This window comes from Myotis lucifugus, unplaced genomic scaffold, assembly GCF_000147115.1.
Source record: "Myotis lucifugus unplaced genomic scaffold, Myoluc2.0 scaffold_371, whole genome shotgun sequence".
NCBI lineage: Eukaryota > Metazoa > Chordata > Mammalia > Chiroptera > Vespertilionidae > Myotis > Myotis lucifugus.
In genome coordinates this window covers 695144-717935 of record NW_005871419.1, presented here as the reverse complement: position 1 = coordinate 717935, position 22792 = coordinate 695144, and the positions used below count along the sequence as shown (strand labels likewise).

Sequence of the window (22792 nt, the reverse complement as noted above, 5' to 3'; positions counted from 1 at the left end):
TGGTCATCCGATCTCACTGAGAAATGTGTGAGAAAAGTAATTCCTACTGTTCTTACCATTGTAGCCAAATAATTCCTCTGGGGATCTTGCTATAAGAAATTTCATTTGTAGAATTATTTTTACTTAATTTCCTCTATTTGGTACTTTTTAATTGTACCAATAGTATACTCTATAGCAGGGGTCCTCAAACTTTTTAAACAGGGGGCCAGTTCACTGTCCCTCAGACCGTTGGAGGGCCGGACTATAGTTTTAAAAAAAACTAGTCGGCTGCTAAGCAACAGGCAGTGGCGGCAAAAACACCTGGCGGGCCGGATAAATGTTTTCGGCGGGCCGCAGTTTGAGGACCCCTGCTCTATAGAGACTCTTCTCCCCAATCATAGTGCTATATTTTCTGAATAGAAAATATAACAGCTCTACAGTTAAGTACAGAATAAATTCATGTATATAGAGTTCAGACTTTCCAAAAAATAATAGAATCTGAGCAAAAAGAGATCTTAGAATTTATCTGTCTTTTAATACTCTTAACTCTTCAAAACCTAGAAGGGAAAAAACCTTGACAAAGCTGGTACACATCACTGAATTGGGGGTTCTCTTGGTTAGTTGTATACATACACATAAAACAACAGTTTAGAAGCAGCAGTATTGACAATGAGAAGAAACAGCTGTCTCCAGAGAAAGAAGATGGAGTAACTATGAAAAAGAAGATAGAAGAATTACAAAAGCATTGCTGTCCAGAGGATTTTAGCTTACTCCCTACTAAGTCCTATTCTCTATTACTCTACCATATCATGAATAATATATATGATGTTAATGAGTCATCATGGATATTTAAATCAGTGGTTCTCAGCCCTGGCTGTGGAGCAGAATCAACTTTTGAATTCAACAATAACCATCAAACAAAGTAATAAAACCGGATGCCCATGGCCTATATCCACTGAATCAGAATAGACAGGGGTAATGTCCAAGCATGTTTGAGGAGATTATGATGCAACCAGGATGAGAACGACTGAAAATAGATTATGTACCCTTTATTCTCCTTTGTATAGAACATCTGATGATATATTTAAGAAAAATACTTATACATGTTATATGTATAATTTATCTTGTTTCAGTTATTTAGAAAGAGTATGTGAGGTATTTTTTTCTCATAGTGGATAAATGAGGTGGTACTTTTATAAGCTAGATTTGGAAACTTTATTTTCTTTTTTATTATTACAGACATATGGCACCCAGGAGAAAGATGTCTTGTCCCTTCTCCAGATAATGAAAAACTTTGTGAAGCAAGTATAAAATCTATCATCGTGGATGAAAATGGGAAGTCATTTGCAATCATCTTATATTCAGATTTTCAAGAAAGGAAAGTACCTCTTAAAAGACTTCAAGAAGTAAAATCTGTTAAAGATTGCTCCAGGAATTTCATATTTGATGATGAAGATTTAGAAAAGCCTTATTTCCCAGACCGAAAATTTCCATCATCTGCTGTTGCTTTTCAGTTATCTGAAGATGGAGACTCTATTCCTTACACTATTAATAGGTATTTGAGAGACTATCAAAGGGAAGGAGCCCAGTTTCTTTATGGACACTTCATCCAAGGAAGAGGGTGTATTCTTGGTGATGATATGGGACTTGGAAAAACAGTACAGGTAATTACTTTAATTACTTTATAATTAATATTCCATAAAGTCATTTTATTATCAACATGAGTAGGTACCATATGGAAATCTCTTGTTTTGACTCTCAGTTCTTACGATCGCTAGTGTGTGTATGTGTCACCCACCTGACAGTAAAGTCCTTACAGTTAAGGACAGTGCCTTAGTCATTATTTTATCCTCAGAACTTACTTAGTAGTACTTAGTATTTATGAAATATATTATTCAAAATAATGTTTTGGCTTGATTTTACCTTTGGTAATACTAGTAGTAAGATATCAATTGTATTAGTTTAACTTTCTTAGTAATACTTGATGGAAGGAAAGTGGTCTGATATTTATTGAGCTGGATAGCATTGTTAAATTGATTCTTACAGGCCTTTTTGTGCCCATTGCATCAGAAGTTTCCTAGCCTGGGATCCCTGGGCCACTAGGAGTTCTGTTGGTAGACATTTCCCTAAAATGTGTGCTGGAATTTACATGTACTATACATGCTTTTCTGCTGAGAGGATCTATATTAGTTATCTATTGCTGCAAAACAAATTACACCAAAATTCGGTAGCTTAAAAATGGTGCACATTTATCATATTGTAGTTTTTGTGGGTCACAAATTCAGGTACAGTTTAGCTGGGTCATCTGTTTCTGTCTCTCGCGATGCTGCAGTCCTCCCTTGGAGTAGGGAGCAGCCACTTCCTGGAATAAATGAATTTGCTTTCTCAGAACAGGTGGCAAGAATAAAGAATGCCTTTCAGAAACTACTGTCTGTGACTAAGGTATATAGATAGATACTAGAGGTAAATAAACCATAAAGCCCTTTTGTAACTCTTTACATACACTTTTACTGCTTTTGCCCACGCTAGAATGTTCTTTCTCACACTTCTTTGACTAGCCAATGCTTGTTCATCTTCCACATCAGAAAGGTGAGGGTGCTACAAAAAGCGACCTGCAGTTTGGGCACCCTACCTTAAAACTATTTAAGTACAGTGAAAATTCTTCTGCAAGTTTTAGGCTCAAGTTTAGTTTACATCTGTGAAGCCCATGTTACAAAGAAATTCCCTATATTTTATACTTCATAGAATAATTTTTAAAGTGATTTCACTATATGATTTTATGTTACCTGACACACTGAAATCATTGGAAGGCTCTGAGTTGTATTATATGCTGTGAAAGTCTTTGAGAGTTCATCTCCTGAAGATTAGGAAGTAGTTTCTGTACTAATTTTGATTCTTAGCTGGATTGTCCGATCCTTGGGGACCTAGTTCTCTGGTTCTCGTAATTCAGAGAATAATTTCTACATAAATAGGAAGTTTGGGAGACCCATATAAGATAGAGTCTAGAGATATAATGACTATACACTGAGTGGCCAGATTATTATGACCACCTGACATTTGCAGGCAAATTAGCTATAATTTCACGCTGAAGTTGCTAGAAGGCCAGACCATTATAAATAGGGAAGCAGGTTGTTTACCACGACAGTAGAAGTGATTTTTTTCTGAAGATATGGGTAAACAACGCGATTTAACAGCCTTTGAACGTGGGATATATTTGAATGTGAGTGGCCAAATTATTATGACCACCCCATCAGTACTTCATTGGGCCACCTTTTGCCTTCAATACTGCGGCGATTCTTCTCGCCATTGACTCCACGAGATGTTGAAAGGTGATGCGAGGAATCTGACACCAGGCCTGATGAATAGCACTGTCCAGTTCTGTGAGATTTGATGGTGGTGGAACCAGCTGCCTGATGGCTCTTTTAACTTCGTCCCACAAATACTCAATTGGATTGAGATCTGGTGATTGTGGGGGCCACCTAAGCAAGGTAAAGTCTCCCTCATGTTCTTGAAAGCACTCCTGCACAATACGAGCACCATGGCATGGCGCATTGTCTTGTTGGAAGAAGCCATCTCCATTGGGATACGCCATCAACATGATAGGATGAACTTGATCAGCAACGATACTTAGGTATGTTGTGCTATTCAGACGTTGTTCCACACGAATTAAAGGGCCCAAATCATGCCAGGAAAACATGCCCCAAACCATAACACTGCCCCCACCAGCTTGAACAGTTGTATTCATGCATGTGGGGTGCATGCTTTCATGCTGTTTCCGCCAAATTCTCACTCTGCCATCTGCATGATGCAACTGGAAACGTGATTCATCGGATCATATGACTTTTTCCCAATGCTCGACTGTCCAATCCTTGTGTTCCTGTGCTAATTGGAGACGTTTTATCTTGGTAACTGCAGACAGCAAAGGTGTTCGAACAGGCCTTTGGCTTCCATATCCCATATGATGTAGTGTACGGCTAATTTGCCTACAAACGTCAGGTGGTCATAATAATCTGGCCACTCAGTGTATATACTAGTGAACTGTTGAAGAAATGTGATGTTAATGAGGTCACTAGTATTTAAAAATGCAGTAGAATTAGGTCCATGAAAATAGACCATTGACATTTACTGTTTGAACTATAGTATTATCTTCTTTATTTTTTTCCTTTTTCATTTTTCTGTTATCATCCCTTAAGTTTCCCCCTTCTTACATTCTAACTTGGCCATAATATGAAATTGAGTTCTTCTTCTTCTTCTTCAAAAAAGCTTGCTTTATATACCAAATAAAATTTGCCTCCCTCATTTCAAATTTAAAAGTAGGCAAATTTAATATTTTTCATTCTTCAAGGGATGAGGATTAAAAAATGTTTATTTAATCTAGTGACATGGAAATAATTGTTATCTTGAGCAAAAGCCGTTTTGCTGGAATTTTAGAGTTACAAGCCAGGAAGAAGTAGGTGAAGACTTGGACACAGCGAGTAGCCTCACCTCTTTAAGAAATATGGCTTTGAAAGGAAACAAAAGAGACTTACTAGTAGCTGAAGAGGATGGGATTTTGAGGGAGTTTCTTTTTTGTTTGTTTTGTATCATTAAGGAATAGGAGGAACTTGCGTGTTGTTTTTTTAAGTGAATTGGAAGGATCTGATTGACAGTGAGCATGGTACAACATACATAAATATATGCATAACATATAATTCATATATGCATGTCCATGAACACACAGACATACATAAATATGCAAAAAGTGGAATCGCTACTATCTTACAAGCTGATCCCCCCCCCCCAAAAAAAATCTTATTATGAAACTTTTCAAACATAAAGAAGAGTGGGAAGAATTGTACAATGAATACTCACCACTTAGATTCTGTTAATTTTCTGTTTCTTTACATATGCCTTTATCACATATCTGACCATTCATCAAGCCATCTTTTGGATGCATTTTAAAGTAGCAGATATTAGTATGTTCTATCCCCAAATACTTGAGCTCTCATGTCATTAGAGTTCAAAATTTATTTATAATTATTTTATTCCTTTTGAAATAAAATTTACAATGAAATGCACAAATCTGAAGTATACTCACCATTCTATGAATTTTGACAAATGTGCATCTCTGTATAAGTAAAATAAACCCTCTCAAGATACAGAATATTATCATCACCTCAGAAAATGTCTTCATTTCTCGTTCTGTACAGCCCCAAGAGGCAATCATTGTTCTGCTTCTTACGTCAGAGATTAGCTTTGCCTTTTCAGTGCTCCATCGTATAGAAATAGAGAACTGAATCATTTTGTTTATCCATCCTCCTGCTGACGGACTGTTTCCAGTTTAGCTATTATGAATAAAACTATTTACAACTTTCTTGAACAATCTTGTGTTTTCATTTCTTTTGGGTAAATAATAAGGAATAGAATTACTTGGTCATAGAGCTGATTGTGTTTAGTTTTATAAGAAATTGCCAAACCTTTTATCAGAGTGTTCAGACCATTTTGCATTTCTACCAAGAATGTATGAGAATTATGGTTGTTTCATGTCCTCATAAAATTTGGTTTTGTCGGTCTTATTAATTTTAGCAGTTTGGTTAGGTATGTATGTATGTGTTTGCTTGTGTGTTGTTTATATACTTTATTGAGGTGTAATTGACATACAATAAACTACATAATTTTACAGTATATAATTTGATAAATTTTGCATATATACACCCAGGAAATGATCACTACATTTCCATACTTAAGATAATGAATATATCTATCACCCCAAAAGTTTCTTCATGTTCATTTGTGCCCATGATATGGTCAACACCAATGATTTATCATCTACTACTTTTACTTTTAGTTTTTAATTGGACTAAAAAATTATAGTGAGAAGAGATATAAAACCCTAGATTTTTATGAAAATTTCCTAATATTTTACAGGATTCTCACATCTAATGCAATAGGTAATTTGAAAATGACACATGACACCCCTCTATACATTTACGTAATATTTATTAGCTATTTAACTATAATAAACAATTTCTACTGGACTATATAGGTTTGGGTTTGTTAATCAAATAGCTCAACTGATAGACGGGGGATAGAAAGGGCACTTACTATATAGCATTGCTTTCTCAAACGTGTGATCTCTGGATCAAAAGCATCAGCATCACCTGGGAACTTGTTAGCATTGTAACTTCATGTATCTTTACCCAGACTTACCGAATCAGAAGCTCTAGAGGTGGGACTCAGCAGTCCGTGTTTTAACAGATTATTTGAGGCCCACTGAAGTTTGACAACCTTTGCTCAGACTATTGTTTTTCGGAGTGGTAGAAAACTTTGGTTAATTTGGTGATTTGGTTCAGTGAAGGTTGGTTAAGAGAGTGTTTAGTTTATGAGAATATTTATACATAGAATGATGATCATTTTACTTAAAAAAATTTAAAAATAGATATTAGAGATAATCTTGTTCAGCTTTTTTAATAAATGAAGAAACAACAGGAGTACTGAATGACTTCCCTATCTAAGTTCATATACAGGAAGTAACTATTTTCATTTCCATTCAGTATTCTTTTTTCCCCTCTCTCTACCCTTTACTGCCTGTATCTTGTAGTCTTTTATTTAGCTTTTAATGAACTGCATTCATTCAGTGAGCTGACATTTATTAAGCACCTAATGTGGTTTAGGTTCTGAAGAACCTAATATAAATGGACACAATCACTGTACTTATAGAGTTCACAAATGGCGATCAAAAGAAATGAAGCCAAAGGGTCTTCAGCCCGTCTTGCAAGTGGATGGAAGGAAGAGCAGGCCTGCCTGTGGGTGTCAGGGGAGGCTTTACACAGAAATTGGTATTTTCGTTCTTTGTGTTGGGTTTGCTTTTGAAAACCCACCAAAATTTAGAACTAATTTGAGTGATATCAATTAGGACATTAAAGGTTTGTGTGTTTTCTCACTTTTTCATTGAAGGGCATAGCTCTAGTACAGTATTTGAAAGGTTTATCATAAAAGAAAATCTCACTCATTAAATAAAAATTATTTTTTAATCTTAATTTGGTAATTAACTTTAATAGGCACAGGCTTAAAAACTATTAAATATGTACAATATGTGCTTCACAAGTTTGTTTCCCTATCTACTATGTGAAGAAGATGGTGTTAGTACTTTTTGAGCAGCAGAGGAGAAATTTGGAAACTATAAAGATTTTCTTTGAATCTTTGCTTTTGTATTATTAGATATTACATAATCAAAGATGTTACCTCTGAAAGCTATTGTTTAAAAAAGACATGTATAGTAAACCTCAATCCTGAGAGAAATGGTGGGGTTGCTGATAATTACAGCTTTCTTAGGCTATTGTCAACACCATCTTTTGGATAATATGATCTGAGATTCAAGAACTATACTAAACTTTAAAAGTTCTTAGGATTACAAGTTATGTCATTCATTTAAGAATATAGTAATGAAGAAAAAGTAATATTGGCTGTGTTTCATGGATAAGATCCCATAATATCCATTGTGAGGGACTAATTAACCTGCAGAGCCACAGGTCCTTTAAAGAAGAAACAAAAATGTCCTCATGTTTTAAAGATAAAGCACTTTTCTTTTTTGGCCTCTGATTTATTCTGTATATCATGCGCTGTCTGTATATGACGAAAATGGCCTATAAAAATGTTTGCCTGACATTTAGAAAGGAATGCCTGTACAAACAGAAAGCTTTCTCAGAGTGATATTTTATCTGAAACTAGAGTCCTGGTGCATGAAAGTCATGCACAGAGGGGGTCCCCTCAGCCCAGCCTGCACCCTCTCCAATCCGGGACCCCTCTCACAATCCTGGACCACTGGCTCCTAATTGTTCACCTGTCTGCCTACCTGGTCGTCCCCAACTGCCCCCCTTCCAGCCTAATCACCCCCAACTACCCTCCCATCGGCCTGCTCACCCCCAATTGCACCCCTCCCACCTGCCGGCCTGGTCGCTAACTGTCCCCCCTGCCGGCCTGGTCGCCCCCAACTGCCCCCCCCCTCCCCGGGCCAACCTGGTCACACCTCATGGCACCCCCGCCAGCCTAGTGGCCCCATGCAGCCTGCTGTTCAATTGTTTGGTTGTCCCTCACTAACCCCTCTGCTGGTCTGGTCGCCCCATGCAGCCTGCTGTTCAGTCGTTTGGTCGTCCCTCACCAACCCTCCTGCCAGCCTGGTCGTAGGCAGCCATGTTGTGAGAGCATGAGGGTTAATTTGCATATTACTTCTTATATAGGATGTGTATTAAATTTTTTCTAATACTTTTCTGCTTCAATTTAGATAATCACATTTTCTCCTTTATTCTGTTAATGTATTATAGTATATAAATCAATCTGATTTATATTGATTTTTTTTTTAAGTTTAACCAATATTGTATTCCTGGGATAAATCCAATTTGATAATGAGGTTTTATTTTTATATATTGCTGGATTCAGTTAGCTAATATTTTAAGAATTTTTGGAATTATATTTATTACAAATAATGTGTTTGTCTGGTTTTAATAGCAAGGTTATGCAGGCCTCATTGAATAAATTGGGAAGTGTTTCTTTCTCCTCTCTTTTCTGAAAGAGTTTGTGTTATTTTCTCCTTAAATATTTGATGGAATTCACTAGTGAAATTTTTTGGACCTGGCGTTTTCTTTAAAGAAAGATTTTATTTTTATCATTAATTTTTATAATGGATTCAGTTACTTTAATAGATATGGGGCTATTTATATTTTTTCTTACATTGGTTTTGATAAATTATATTTTTCAAAGAATTTATCCATTTCATTTAAATTGTCATATTGACTAGCATAAAATTATTCATGATATTCCTTTATTATTATTTTAATGTTTGTAGGATCTGAGTGATATCTCTCTGTATTCTTATGGATACTTTGTATACTCTCTGTTTTATTCTTGATTCACCCAAGTTCAGGTTTATTGATTTTGTTTATCTTTTCAAAGAACCAGCTTTTAGCTTTGTTAATTTTCTCTGTTGTTCATTTGTTTGGTATTTCTTTGATTCCTGCTGTTATCTCCATTATTTTCCTTCTCCTTACTGTGAATGTATTTCATCTTCATTTGCTAGTTTGTTAAATAGAACCTTAGGTCATTAATTTCATATCTACCTTTTTATGCTCCAAATTTATGTTCAAGCATTGCTTTATCTGCATCCCACAAATTTTATGTGTTATATTTTCATGTAATTGAGAGGATTTTCTGATTTTTATGTGTGATTCTTTTTTTTTTATCTTTGGGGTTATTTACAAGTGTATATTTGATTTGGCAATGTTTATCTATTTTTCCTAGATATCTCTTCATTAATGTTTTCTAATTTCATAATAGCTAGTCTGTAATATTTTAGTATTTTGAAAAATTTATTGTTTTTTAGTAGCCCGTTTTATTGAACATACTATGTGCATTTCAAAAGAATATGTAGTCTGCAGATGGATAAGGTCTACAAACATGAGTTATCATGTCAGGGTGTTTGATAATGTTCAGATTTTTTTAGGGAAGTTAAAGTCTCCCACTATGAATATGATTGTAGGTTTGTCTACCCTTTAATTCTAACCACTTTGTCTTCATGTATTTTGAGGCTCTGTTATTGGGATCATAAACCTTTATGACTGTTATGTCTTCTCAATGAACCAACCCTTTCATCATTATGAAATGTCTATTTCTGGTAATACTATTGGTAATACTATCTATTTTATCTGATATGAAGATGGCCACTCCAGTGTGCTTATGTTTCCTGATTGCATGGTAAATCTTTTCAAACCCTCTATTTCAAGCTGTCAGTGTCTTTATATGTATTTATAGTATATCTCTTATACACAGCTCTTATCCATCTGGACAATTTGATATTTAATTGGAGTGTTTAGCCCATTTATATTTAATGTAATTCCTGTTTTATTTAATTTGGATATACCATTTTATTCTTTGTTTTTCTGTTTGAACAGACTGCTTACTGTTTTACTATTTCTCCTTTCCTGCCTTTCTTTGTGTTAATAGGATAGTTTTAGAATGCCACTTTAATTCTTCTATTGACTTTTTAACTATTCTTATTTGAATTTTTTTTTGGATGGTTGCTTAAGTGATGAAAATATACATATTTAACTTTTCACAGTACTAAGACTTAAAGTACCACTTTATGTAACATGTAGGTATATTGTAATGAAATAGGTCATCCTATTTGTATTTTAAGGAAGTTAAGAGTTAAGAAAGCTAAGTATACTACCAATGATACCTACCTATCACCTAATATCTAAATTTTGAAGGTGAAACCAAACTATATTTTCAGAATCAACTAAACTTGGTTTTGGTATATATGCCTTTTAAAAATATTTCTGTGTTCCATTTCCTAATATTTTAAGAGTTTTGTTTCTATATGAGTAAGAGAAATTGACCTGTTAATTTTAATGTACATATTGTAATATTCTTGTCAGATTATCTTTTTTTAAGTATTTTATTTTACTCTATTCTTTTTCTTTGTCATTTTTTAATTTTCAGTTACACTTGACGTACACTATTATATTAGTTTGAGGTGTACACCCCAGTGATTAGACATTATATAACCTACTAAGTGATCATTATGATAAATCTCGCACTCATCTGACACCATACATAATTATTAGAATACTAGAGACCTGATGCATAAAAATTTGTGCACTTGGGGGTGGGGGGTCCCTCAGCCCGGCCTGTGCCCTCTCGCAGTCTGAGACCCCTCGGGGGATGACCACCTGCTGGCTTAGGCCTGCTCCCCGGGGGATTGGGCCTAAGATGGCAATCAGACATCCCTCTGGCAGCCCGGCAGCCCTTGGGGGATGTCCACTTGCCAGCGGGGACCAGGCCTAAGCTGCAGTCAGACATCCTTAGCGCTGCTGAGGAGGCAGGAGAGGCTCCCACCACCACCGATGTACTGGCAGCCATCAGCCTGGCTTGTGGCTGAGCAGAGCTCCCCCATTTGGGAGCGCACTGACCACCAGAGGGCAGCTCCTGCATTGAGCGTCTGCCCCCTGGTGGTCAGTGTGTGTCATAGTGACCAGTCATTCCCAGTCTTTCTGCTGTTAGGGTCAGTTTGCATATTACCCATTTACTATATAGGATAGAGGCCTGGTGCACGGTTGGGGGCCAGCTGGTTTGCCCAGAAGGGTGTCCTGGATCAGGGTGGGGGGTCCCGCTGGGGTGCCTGGCCAGCCTGGGTGAGGGGCTGATGGCTGTTTTCAGGCTGGCCACACCCCCTTTAGGGTGGGGGTCCCCACTGGGGTGCCTGGCTAGTCTGGGTGAGGGGCTGAGGGCCGTTTTCAGGCTGGCCAGCGACTGAAGCTCCCAGCCTCTCCTTTTTTTTTTTTAATTCTGAGATTTATTTACCTTCTATAATTGAAACTCTGTTGCCTTCACTGGCGCTCCCAGCTCTGAGGCCGTGGCTAGCTGAAAGCAGGTATCTGGGGTTTGTTTAGCTTCTATAATTGAAACATTGTTGCTTTCGGGCTCAGAGCCGGGCCGCGGCAGGCCGGGAACCTTGGCTTCCTCCATCACTGGAGCAAGCAAATCTCCTGCTCGCTTCAGCTGCGTGGCTGCCGGCCGCCATCTTTGTTGGCAGTTAATTTGCATATCGCCCTGATTAGCCAATGGGAAGCGTAGCGGAGGTATGGTTAATTACCCTTTTTGTCTTTTATTAGATAGGATTATTGACTATATTCCCTAGGCCATACTTTAAATCTCCATGACTATTCTGTAACAACCAATTTGTATGCAGAACATTTACAAAAATTGGGCTAGACTCAGAGGAAGGAGGAGTGAAATTTGGTGGAAGAAAGTAGCAATGATTTGAAATGACCAGATAGCATTAAGGACCTCTGAATATAGTAACTGCAGTTGTGCCCTTTCTAACTCATGTATATTGTTGTCATATCTTTTAATTCTTCTGTTATTTAATCCCAACAAAATATTTTATTATTGTTTCATAATGTCAATATACATTTATATTTTCTATGTATTTATTATTTTTGTTGCTCTTAAGTTTTCCCTGCTCTAAATAGAATCATTTTCTTTGTCCGGAAAACATCCTTTAGTTATTCTCTTTGGTGTGGCTCTTTTGGTAATGCATTGTCTCAGGTTTTGTTTGTCTGAAAATATCTTCACACTTGAATGATAATTTCACTAGTTATAAAACTAGATTGATTTATTTTCTTTCACACTTTGAAAGTATTCTATTTATAGTGTCTTTCATTGTTTTTGCTGCAAGCTCAGATATTTGTGGACTTGTTGCTCTGTTGTTTTTTCCTCTGAATATTTTTAAGATTTATTTTCAGTGTTTCAAGGTTTGAACAGTTTTTTATGAAGCACCTAAACTTTTGGATTTAAAAATTTTTATTTATATTTTTGGCCTGATGTTCTTAGTGGATATGGGCTATATGACTTGATTTTTATTTTATTTATTTTTTGGTCACATTTTTAAAGTTTTCAGCTTTTATCTTTTCAAATACTTCAGTTTTTCTGTTACTTGGGATTCAGAGTATAAATATCTACACTCATACTAAAAATTCTATTTTTCTATAGCTTTGCTAATTCTCTCTTTTTTTAGGTTTTATAATTTATTTTTCTAAAGTAATAGTAACTTCTTTTCCCCCATCTGAGTAGCTCATACTTTCCCTTAAATCTCTAAAACACCCTGCCAATATTGTTTTTGCTATTTTCACATATTTTTACAGTTATTCAAAGAGGTTAACTAACTGGCCCAAATTCACATAGCTGCCAAGCAACTAAAGTACAATTGATTATTTCTTGCTCTTCATTATATGAAGTTATATTTCTTTTTTTCTATGTCTATCTTTTTCACTTGGTTTTTAGAATGGTATGTATATTGATGAATTATCTTAGTTTATCTTAAAATACCATTGTGTCATTTCACCTATATTTATTGGATAAACAAGTACACAAATCTATGAGCTAAATATTATCCCAGTGAGTTTACATTTTACAAGGAAAAAAGAATATATGCAGTTTGTCCTAATAGAACAATTCGTTTTCATGGATCAAAGCAAATAAGAAAATAATGTCCCAACTGACGAGATCAAGAAATAATTCATTGAGTGGGTAGAACTCATCATGGAGGAGAGGCAATGTGAGAATTCCTTTACTGTTTTCAAGGATAACATGCATATTATCCTTGTTAATACAAATAAAGCCAACGCGTGTTTGTTACTAAGTAGGTAGGTAGTTATGTAAGCAGTAAAATATTGTCCATCATGATACATTATACACATTGATTGAAAAAGGTGTTTTTTCTCCAGGTTATTTCATTTTTGGCTGCCATTTTGCATAAAAAGGGAACTCGTGAGGATATTGAAAATAATATGCCAGAGTTTTTACTAAGAAGTCTGAAAAAGGAACCCCCTTCTTCTATAGCAAGAAAGGTAAGATACCTAGGAGTATACAACTCATGAGTCTGATATTACAAAAGCACAAATAAACTTTAAAACAAGACTTTTAAAACATTATTAGAATATTTGTTTTGTAAACCTAATTTTTGAAGGATTATCAGTTTTATTCTCAAGTTAAATATGATTAACTCTCAAAATGGCAAAATATAATTTCAGCTTGAACTTGTTTTAGGGTTTCAATCTTTTGCTTGGCTAGATTTATCTGATTTAGTTTGATTAATTTGTTAAATATTCATGAATGTGCATGCAAAGTTAGTTGAAGTTCATGTACTGTTTGTATTTATGTGAGAATGAAAATGATACAATTGTAGATATTGGTAGCAAAAGGGTGTCATTGATATTTAAAATTGCTTAGAAGACTACATTCTCAAAATATGAAATGAATTCTTCTTATACAAGGAACATTGAAGGTGGAATCAGAAAGACTAAGGTCTAGGCTGGTCTCTGTCTCTCTGACCATGGGACTATGAGTACTATTCATGTCCATATGTCAGCTTTCTCCTTTGTAGATGTATGTTTTTAAATATCTTACACATGATTTTATAAAAAGTATTTCTAACAAAGTAATGAAATGCAAAAAAAAGTATGCTATATTTATGTGTCTGACTTATATATTTCTCAGCATCCAGGAAACTGGATAGAGATGAAGAGAGTGATTTTATGAAGTCTTTATTATATTATGATAATGAACCACTTTCCACAAGTTTTAAAAGATTCTGTCATATATGACTAGGGACCTGATGCACGAAATACATGTAAGAGTAGGCCTTCCTTCCTCCAGCTGCCGGTACCGGTTTCCCTCTGGCACCCGGGACCCAGGCTTCCCTCGCAGCCCTGGCTTCGTCCAGAAGGTCATCCGGAAGGACGTCTAGTCTAATTAGCATATTATGCTTTTATTATTATAGATTGCTGAAAAGTCCTGCTTTACTTTTGTGTATCATTAGGGACTTTTCAGTGCAAACTTTTGCAAAGTATTGGCTTAAGGTAATTATTATTACTTTAAATTCTCTTTATGATATTTAATAGCATAAATGGATCCTGAGCATCAAATTAAATTTGATCCTAAAAGAACATTATGGTTCTTAATGTGTTTTAATTCTCCAAGAGTCCAGGTGCTGTTTTTAGCCCTGGATTCAGTTGTTCTTCGGTTCTAAATGTCGGTGATGAACTTACATGTCTCTTATGTATTGCTTGTGACATTTAGCAGACAGTGGGGAGAGAAAAACTAGGGAAAGCAACACTTTAAATATTTTAAAATATCTTAGAAAGAAGAAGAATGGGAGAAGAGAGAAGTAAAGAAAGATCCATTTGGTGGTGTGGTGAAATATTCCTAGTAGCCACCTTAATTGACACTAATGGTGCCTTTCACCCCTACCTTCTTCCCCCTCCCTCCTTTCTCTCTCTTCTCTCTCTCTCTCTCTCTCTCTCTCTCTCTCTCTCTCTCTCTCTCTCTCTCTCCCATAATCTTCACTGTTTTTTACAGTGAGAAGTTATGGGAAATCTTTTCCTGGAACTGGAACCCTGGACTGGGGAACCTGGTGTGGGGGTGGGACCCTTTGCTCCTCAGGGGGAACCTCCTCAACCCAGATATCCCTACTGATTTTTAACATGCACACGTGGGTGTGGGGCCAACCTGTTCAGCATCTGCCCTTCCTACCAACTGGTTTCTTCAGTATATCCTTAGGTGTAGGACTTCTGTTCACCTAGACTTTAGATAGTTCTCGATGATGGTTGTTCTGTAGCTTAGTTGTAACTGTGATATGGTTGTGGGAGGAATCGAGCACAGCGTCTACCTCCTCTGCCATCTTGACTGGAATTTCCAAGGTTTTCCTCCAATTGCTTTGATTTTTCCAGTAAATTTTCCAGGTCTTCAACTGACAGTACCTGAAAGAGGAGGAGAGGAAATGGACTAGGGAAATGAAGTCCTCCTTGAAGTTGTTACTGGAATCCTGATCATACCTCTTTTCTGTTTTGTAAAATTACTTCTCTCTTATCAACTCCTTTTTTGGTGGGGAAATAAAAAATAGCTGGGTTTTTTTGGATAAGGTTAACTATTTAGTCCTAATAAAAACTAATGAAATAGTAAAGTGTTTTTATTGTGTGTGTGGTCTTCTATCTCCAGATATACCCAATTTCTCAGTTGTATTTATTATTATTAACTACAGTGTCAAAAATAAAAAAAAATAAGGTTATTGATATTCTGAATTTCACTTTGAGGTTCTTTTTCATTTTGAGGAAATATGAAATTTTTAGAAAATCAAATTTTTTCTTCTTCTTTTAGATGTTCTTAATAGTTGCTCCTCTTTCTGTCCTCTACAACTGGAGGGATGAATTGGACACCTGGGGGTATTTCAGAGTCACTATTTTACATGGTAACAAAAAAGACAATGAGCTGATTCGCATAAAGCAGAGGAAGTGTGAAATTGCTCTGACAACTTATGAAACACTGCGCTTATGTCTGGAGGAGCTTAACAGGTAATGGCAATAATGGGAATGATTGTATTGTTCTGCTTACCTCAATTGTATTTATACCTTTATATCATACTTTTTTAAAAAGCTGTAAATATTCTTTAGCATGATTTATTTTCATTTCAGTATCATTGATATTGGCAGTCTATAATAATTATTTTCTAAAAAGGAAAAAGCTGCATCAGATTTTCCACAGGTTCTTATTCTATTTCCTCTATAACTTCTCCAAAAGTATCTGCTAAAGAATGTTAAGACTTGTGCTAAATCTTACATACAACCTTTTATGCATGTGGTGCCTCAATACTAAGACAGTCATTTTCATGAATTATTTTAATTAGTTGAATCTGTTGTGTGAATGAGTAGCAAAAATTACATACACATATTGAGAACCACTGTTCCAGTTTCGTATATCCTTGTCAACACTTGGTATTGTCTGTCTTTTTAAATTATAGCCATTCAAATGGGTTTGTAGTGGTGTCTTATGGTTTTAATTTGAACTTCTCTAATGACTAGTGATGTTGAGAACTTCTATGTGCTTATTTGTCATCTGTATATCTTTGTTGGTAAAATATCTAGTAAAATTGTTACCCAGCTTTTAAAATTGGATTGTTTTAGCCTTGTTGAGTTGTCACAGTTTTTTATACTTTCTGTGTACAGGTTCTTTACTAGGTTATGATATGCAACTACTTTCTCCTAGTCTGCAGCATGTCTTGTCATTTTCTTAATGGTGTCTATAGACCAAGAGCAAAGTTTTTAACTTTGATGAAGTCCAACTTATCAATTTTTTTGGTGTTCATATCTGAGAAATGTATCAACTCAGAGTCACAAGATTTTTTTCTTACATTTTATAATTTTAGCTCTTATGCTTAGTTCTATTATCTATTTCGAGATAGTTTTTATGTATGTGAGATGTGGGGGTGCAAAAGATATCTTTCCTCTCACCTTCTAAGTTCTTCTATCTGGACTAATAATCAAATTGATATGCGACAGATTAACAAGAGGAAATGTCCAAAATTTATTATGGATATACATTTGTGGGTGCCATAGATAGGAGATTTGAAGACTCGTTGGACAGTTGAGGTTTATATGCCATTTTGCACAAAGGAGGAGGGCAAGGGGCTGGGATTTCAGAGGGAAAGTAGGTAATTTACAGGGAGACAAGAAATAGCAAATTTGGTAAACAAATGTTGTCTGGGCCACACGGACACAGGGAATTTGGCAAACAGAGTTTTGTTGGATCCTCCCTGGTGGTCATATCTGCTCTGTGTGTGCTAAGATGATTATGCTAAGGTGAATATGCTAAGAAGATTCCCTTCCTGAAGTGGTTTTTCTATCTGAATTCCTTTAGGCAGGAAAGGGGAGGGTCATGTGTTCTTCTAAGTATTTTGTTTCTTAATAATCAGTTTAAAATCAATATCCCAAAGGCATACTTTAGGTGGCAAAACTTTGGTTCCCCTCAGAGGTAAAAGCCCAAATTATTTTTCTTCCATAGAACTTCCTGGGTTTTACTTATTCAGTGTTTTATACTCCGTCATAGCCATTCTTAATGATGCTCACATTTCCGATTAGCCTGGATCCTTGGGAGATGTCTTTGGACATCTGTGCTTTCTGGTTCTTCATTATTTCCCCTACTGCACACTTGAAATCAACCGTTTCTCCGGGGCTCTGGTTCCTTTTAGTGGGTTGACTGCTATAGGTGCGCATTGCTGCTGGGTAACAATTGATTCTAAACCTTTTTAGCAGATAAAGCTATATAATACAACTTTTAAAGACATGAGTTTATTTTGATTTTTTCATTCAGATTTAACATTATCAGTATTGCTTCCTATATTTTATATTTATTTCTCTTGTTTATTACTTTAAAATTTCATTTTGTCATTTTAGTGATGTGAAAATGAGTGTTTTTTTATTCCACCATCATTACACAGAATCTCTATATCTTTTTGTCTCCATATGCATTTTATTTTCATGGGCTGTCCAAACCTGTGACCGTTTAACTAACTAGGTGAGATTGTTTGGGATCATCAAAGAATAAAGAGGGGAAAAATTCCAAAATTTTGATAGAGAAAGCTGCTTTCTAAAAATTATATAAGCTAAGCAAGGGACATTTTCCCAACCTCCCCCCCCCCTTTTTTTTTTTCACTTAATAGTTTGGAATGGTCAGCTGTTATTGTGGATGAAGCTCATAGAATCAAGAATCCAAAGGCTAGAGTAACAGAAGTTATGAAAGCTTTAAAGTGTAATGTTCGCATTGGCCTCACTGGAACCATTCTTCAGAACAACATGAAAGAACTGTGGTGTGTTATGGACTGGTGAGTGAAAACACTTTATGTTTTGGAAAATTATTTAATACTTCTTACCTTAATGTTATCTTGTTTGCAAATTACTAGCTTCTGGGGGGAAAAAATCACAATTATTTGTTTACAGAAGTATTTGATCCCAAACATAGTATACAGAATAGAGTCCCATGAAAACCTATCTTTATATATTATTCTTGGTTCCTGAAATAAATGTCTGAACTAATTTACCAGTTTATCATCATATTACAGTTATTTACTGAAAAACTCATAAAGACTGTTACTTGCCTTTTGTTATTGCTGTCGTTACAAACAAGTGACTTACTCTATTTCTTAGAAGCAAAAATAAGCCAATGTCTTTCCTTCTAGATAATTTAATAAAGCACTGATATTTTTCTTATTGCCTTTACGAAGGGCTGTGCCAGGACTTTTAGGTAGCAGGATCCACTTCAAGAAGCAGTTTTCTGATCCAGTAGAACATGGTCAGAGACACACAGCAACAAAAAGAGAACTAGCTACTGGCCGAAAGGCCATGCAACGGCTTGCAAAAAAGATGTCTGGATGGTTTCTCAGGCGTACCAAGACTCTAATCAAGGATCAGTTGCCTAAGAAGGAAGACCGGGTGAGAACTGCATTTGAATATATTATTAATTTCTAATTGTGTGTGTGCTTTTTAAAATAATTTATTGTCTAAAGTTTTACATGAGTGTGTTTTTTTTAAATTATTTTAAGAGGAAAGCTATTATAATTTTTAATGTAATTTTTGCTTTTTATATGGTGTGAAAAAAATTGCTTTATGTAGAGTTTCAGAAAACATTCATTGAGCCCAATCATTTTCCTTACTAACTTTACTAACCTGTCAGCTAACAGGTGTATTATTACTATACATTGAACTAATTTCTCTTATTTAGAACAAAAATACTTTTTATATAATTCTTCCTCAATGAAGAAAGAAGAGCTTCTCTCCCTAATGTGTTTTCTGTTCATATTTTGTAATTCCTACAATGTCTACTATCTATAATTCAGTATATTCTTGGGTACCTTAACTCTAGCTACAAGACCAAAATAGTTAAAAACTTTTTGTTATTATACATTTGTTTATTATAAAATGCTATTTTTAGTGACACAACTAACCTAATTTTACAACTTTGTAGAAAAAGTACAATTATATTAATTGTTTAAGATAATTTGAGGAGTTGACTTTAAGAGGATTTTTTTTTAATATAGTAGTTCTCTTTTATGGTTTTTAATTGTGTGGATCTTCTAGCTCAGACAATGCAATAAAGGTTCTATAAATTGCTATGAACTAAATCTAACTAATGTTGTCTCAAATAAGGGCAATTCTAACAAATACCCTTTATTTAGTCTTAAGATATCCTGTTGATTATTACCTTAAAAAGATAGAATTGAAAGAAAAATATGATACTGATTTACAAGTTGGGGAAATTGATATAACATTTGACTTTTTACCTCAAGCAAATGTTATTTAATTGGAAAACTTCATGAACCTCCACTTTTTAAAAATGTTTTGTGCATTTTAATATATATTATTTAGTTGTCAGTTGTCTATCTAGTAAGAACAATACCATAAAACTATGAAAAGAAAGTTGTGCATAGAAGTTTAGAGATTGGGCTTTGAAATAAAATATCATAGGTTTGAATCCTTACTCCCTGACTTACGAGTTTTGTGACCTTGCTAAGTCTTTCCAACCTTGGTTTCTTTATCTGGTACATGGGAATGATGAGAACAGTGCCTGCCTCATGTGGTTGCTCTAAAATGTGTGATATGTAAGAAGTGTTCAGTAAATGTTACTACATGTTTTAATCACACCAACTCAACAATAAAAGACTTAGGAATAAGTTTAACCAAAGAGGTGAAAGACCTGTACACTAAAATCTATGAGACATTGATTAAAGAAATCGAAGAAGACACAAATAAATGGAAAGATATATCATGTTTGTGGATTGGAAGAATTAATATTGTTAAAATGATTTCAAACTATACTACAAAGCCACAGTCAACTAATGTTTGACAATGGAGCCAAGAATATTCAGTGGAGAAAGGTAGTCTTTTAATAAATATTTTGGGAAAATTGGGTATTCACATGTGATAGAATGAAACTAAGTCCTATTTACACCACTTGCAAATAATTAACTTGAAATGATTGAAGACTTAAATATAAGACCTGAAACCATAAAACTCCTAGAAGAAAACATAGGGAAAGAGCTCCTTGACATTGGTCTTGGAGGTGATTTTTTTTATACGACACCAAAAGCACAAGCAACAAAAGCAAAAATTAACAAGTGAGACTGTCAAACTAAGTACTTTTGTATAGTAAAAGAAACAATCAGAATGAAGAGGCAACCTACGGAATAGGAGATAATATTTGCAAACCATCTATCTGGTAAGTTAATAACCAAAATATATAAGAGACTTAATTCAATTGCAACAATAATAACCTGATTAAATATTGACCTGATCTGAATAGACATTTTCCCAAAGAAGACATACAAATGGCCAACAGGTTTATGAAAAGATGCTCAATACCACTAATCATTAGGGAAATGCAAAGCAAAACCACAATTCTGGCATTACTTGATGCTAGTTAGAGTGGCAATTACCAAAAAGACAAGTGATAACAGTGTCGGCAATGATGTGAAGAAAAGGGAGCACTGGTGCACTCTTTGTAGGGATATAAATTGGCAGAACTACTATGGAAAACAGTATGGTAGTTACCCCCCAAATTAAAACTAGAACTACCATATGGTCCAGCAAGTCCCACTTCTGATTATATATCCAAAGGAAAAGAAATTGCCCTCATAGGGACAGAACTTCCATGTTCATTGCTACATCATTCACAGTAGTGAAGACATGGAAACAACCTGTCTGTTGACAGATGAATGGATAAAGAATTTGTGATACATCGATTTAGATATGGAACATTATTCAGCCATAAAAAGGAAGGAAATCTGTCATTTGTGACAACATGGATGGATCTTGAAGACATTATGCTAAATGAAATAATTCAGAGAAAGAAAATATTGTATGTTCTCTCTTATATGTAGAATATTTCTTTTAAAAAGCCACACTATTAGAAAAAGAGTAGAATGGTAGTTGCCAGGGGCTAAGGGTCAGGAAAAATGGAGAAATATTAGTCAAAGGATACAAACTTTCATAAGATGAATAAGTTTTGGGGATTTAATGCATAATATCATGACTTTTGTTAACTGTTCTATAGTCTATAATCAAAAGTTGCCAAGAAAATATATTTTAAATGTTCTAACAAAAAATATTAAAACACCATTATGTGAAGTAATGGATGTGTTAACTAACCTTATTGTTGTAATAAGTTTGTAATATGAATATGTATGAAGTTATTACATTATACACCTTAAACTTACACAATGTTATATGTCAACAAAACTGGGAAAAATAATAACTCAAAATTCCCTCCACATCTTAATCATTGACTCCCCACCTTCTTTTTGTATTCTCTTCATTCTTATATGTACCTTTGTATTCAAGTAGAGTCAAGATATAGCTAATATTTTATGTATAGTATTTTTAAATCTAGCACTGTTTTATACGGACATTCCTGTATTTGCTCAGATGCACATTTTTGTCTTATTTTTATGGTAATATTCTATTGTAGTGTGATATACACATATAAATATTTATAAAAAACTGAGGCCCGGTGCACGAAATTCATGCATGGGGGGGTTCCCTCAGCCCGGCCTGCACCCTCTTGAAATCTGAGATCCCTTGGGGGCTGTCTGACTGCCGATTTAGACCCAATCCCTGCGGATCCCTGTGGATCAGGCCTACACCGGCAGTCGGACATCCCTCTCGCAATCCAGGACCACTGGCCCCTAACTGCTCGCCTGCCTGCCTGATTGCCCCTAACCTCTCGCCTGCCTGCCTGATCGCCCCTAACCCTTCTGCCTGCCTGCCTGACCACCCCTAACCACCTCTGCCTGCCTGATTGCCCCTAAGCACTCTGCCTGTCTCCCTGATCGCCCCTAATTGCTCACCTGCCTGTCTGATTGCCCCTAACCGCTCGCTGGGGGGGCTGCCAGCCTAGGTGAGGGTCGTGGTTGTTCTGGTCTCTAGTTTTTCCGCCATTTCGGTTGCTGGGCTTTTATTATATAGGATGACTTTTCCCTATCCTATGTAATAAAGAGCTAATATGCTAATTAGAGCGGATGGTGGAACGACCTAATGGAACAACCTTCTGGAATGACCAGTGGGTGGGGTGTGGGGCTGCGAGGCAGCTGGGGCTGCAAGGGCCAAGCCCCTAGCACGAATTTCATGCTTTGGGCCTCTAGTCTATAATAATAAAGACATAATATGCAAACTGACCGAACGACTGAACAGCAGAATGACTGGACAACCTTCTGGACGACCATGCTATGACACGCACTGGCTCCAGGCCAGCCAAGATGGGTACGATGCGATTGGTCAGCGGGGCCCCCCGCCATCGCCCCAAAATTGCCCCGCAGAGGAAGGCCCAGGCTACCTTCTGTGGGGCGATCGATGGGGGGGGCTCCGCAATCGATCACCCCAAAGAGGGAGGCCCAGACCACCAGCCGGCAGGGCGATCTATGGTGGGGGGGCTCCACAATCGCCCCAGAGAG

The 22792-nt window shown here is 35.9% G+C and overlaps 1 protein-coding gene across 3 annotated transcripts in view; it reads left to right on the top strand.

Annotated features, from left to right (window-relative positions):
* ERCC6L2 (ERCC excision repair 6 like 2) overlaps positions 1-22792 on the top strand; it is a 112308-nt gene that overhangs the window by 4111 nt on the left and 85405 nt on the right. For all 3 annotated transcript variants that reach the window (XM_014466939.2, XM_023765035.1, XM_023765034.1), the window contains exons 2-6: positions 1219-1643; positions 13242-13364; positions 15673-15866; positions 18011-18172; positions 18572-18779. In XM_014466939.2, coding sequence (XP_014322425.1) covers positions 1620-1643; positions 13242-13364; positions 15673-15866; positions 18011-18172; positions 18572-18779 — 711 coding nt within the window. In that variant the 5' untranslated portion in view covers positions 1219-1619. The remainder of the gene's footprint in view (positions 1-1218; positions 1644-13241; positions 13365-15672; positions 15867-18010; positions 18173-18571; positions 18780-22792) is intronic.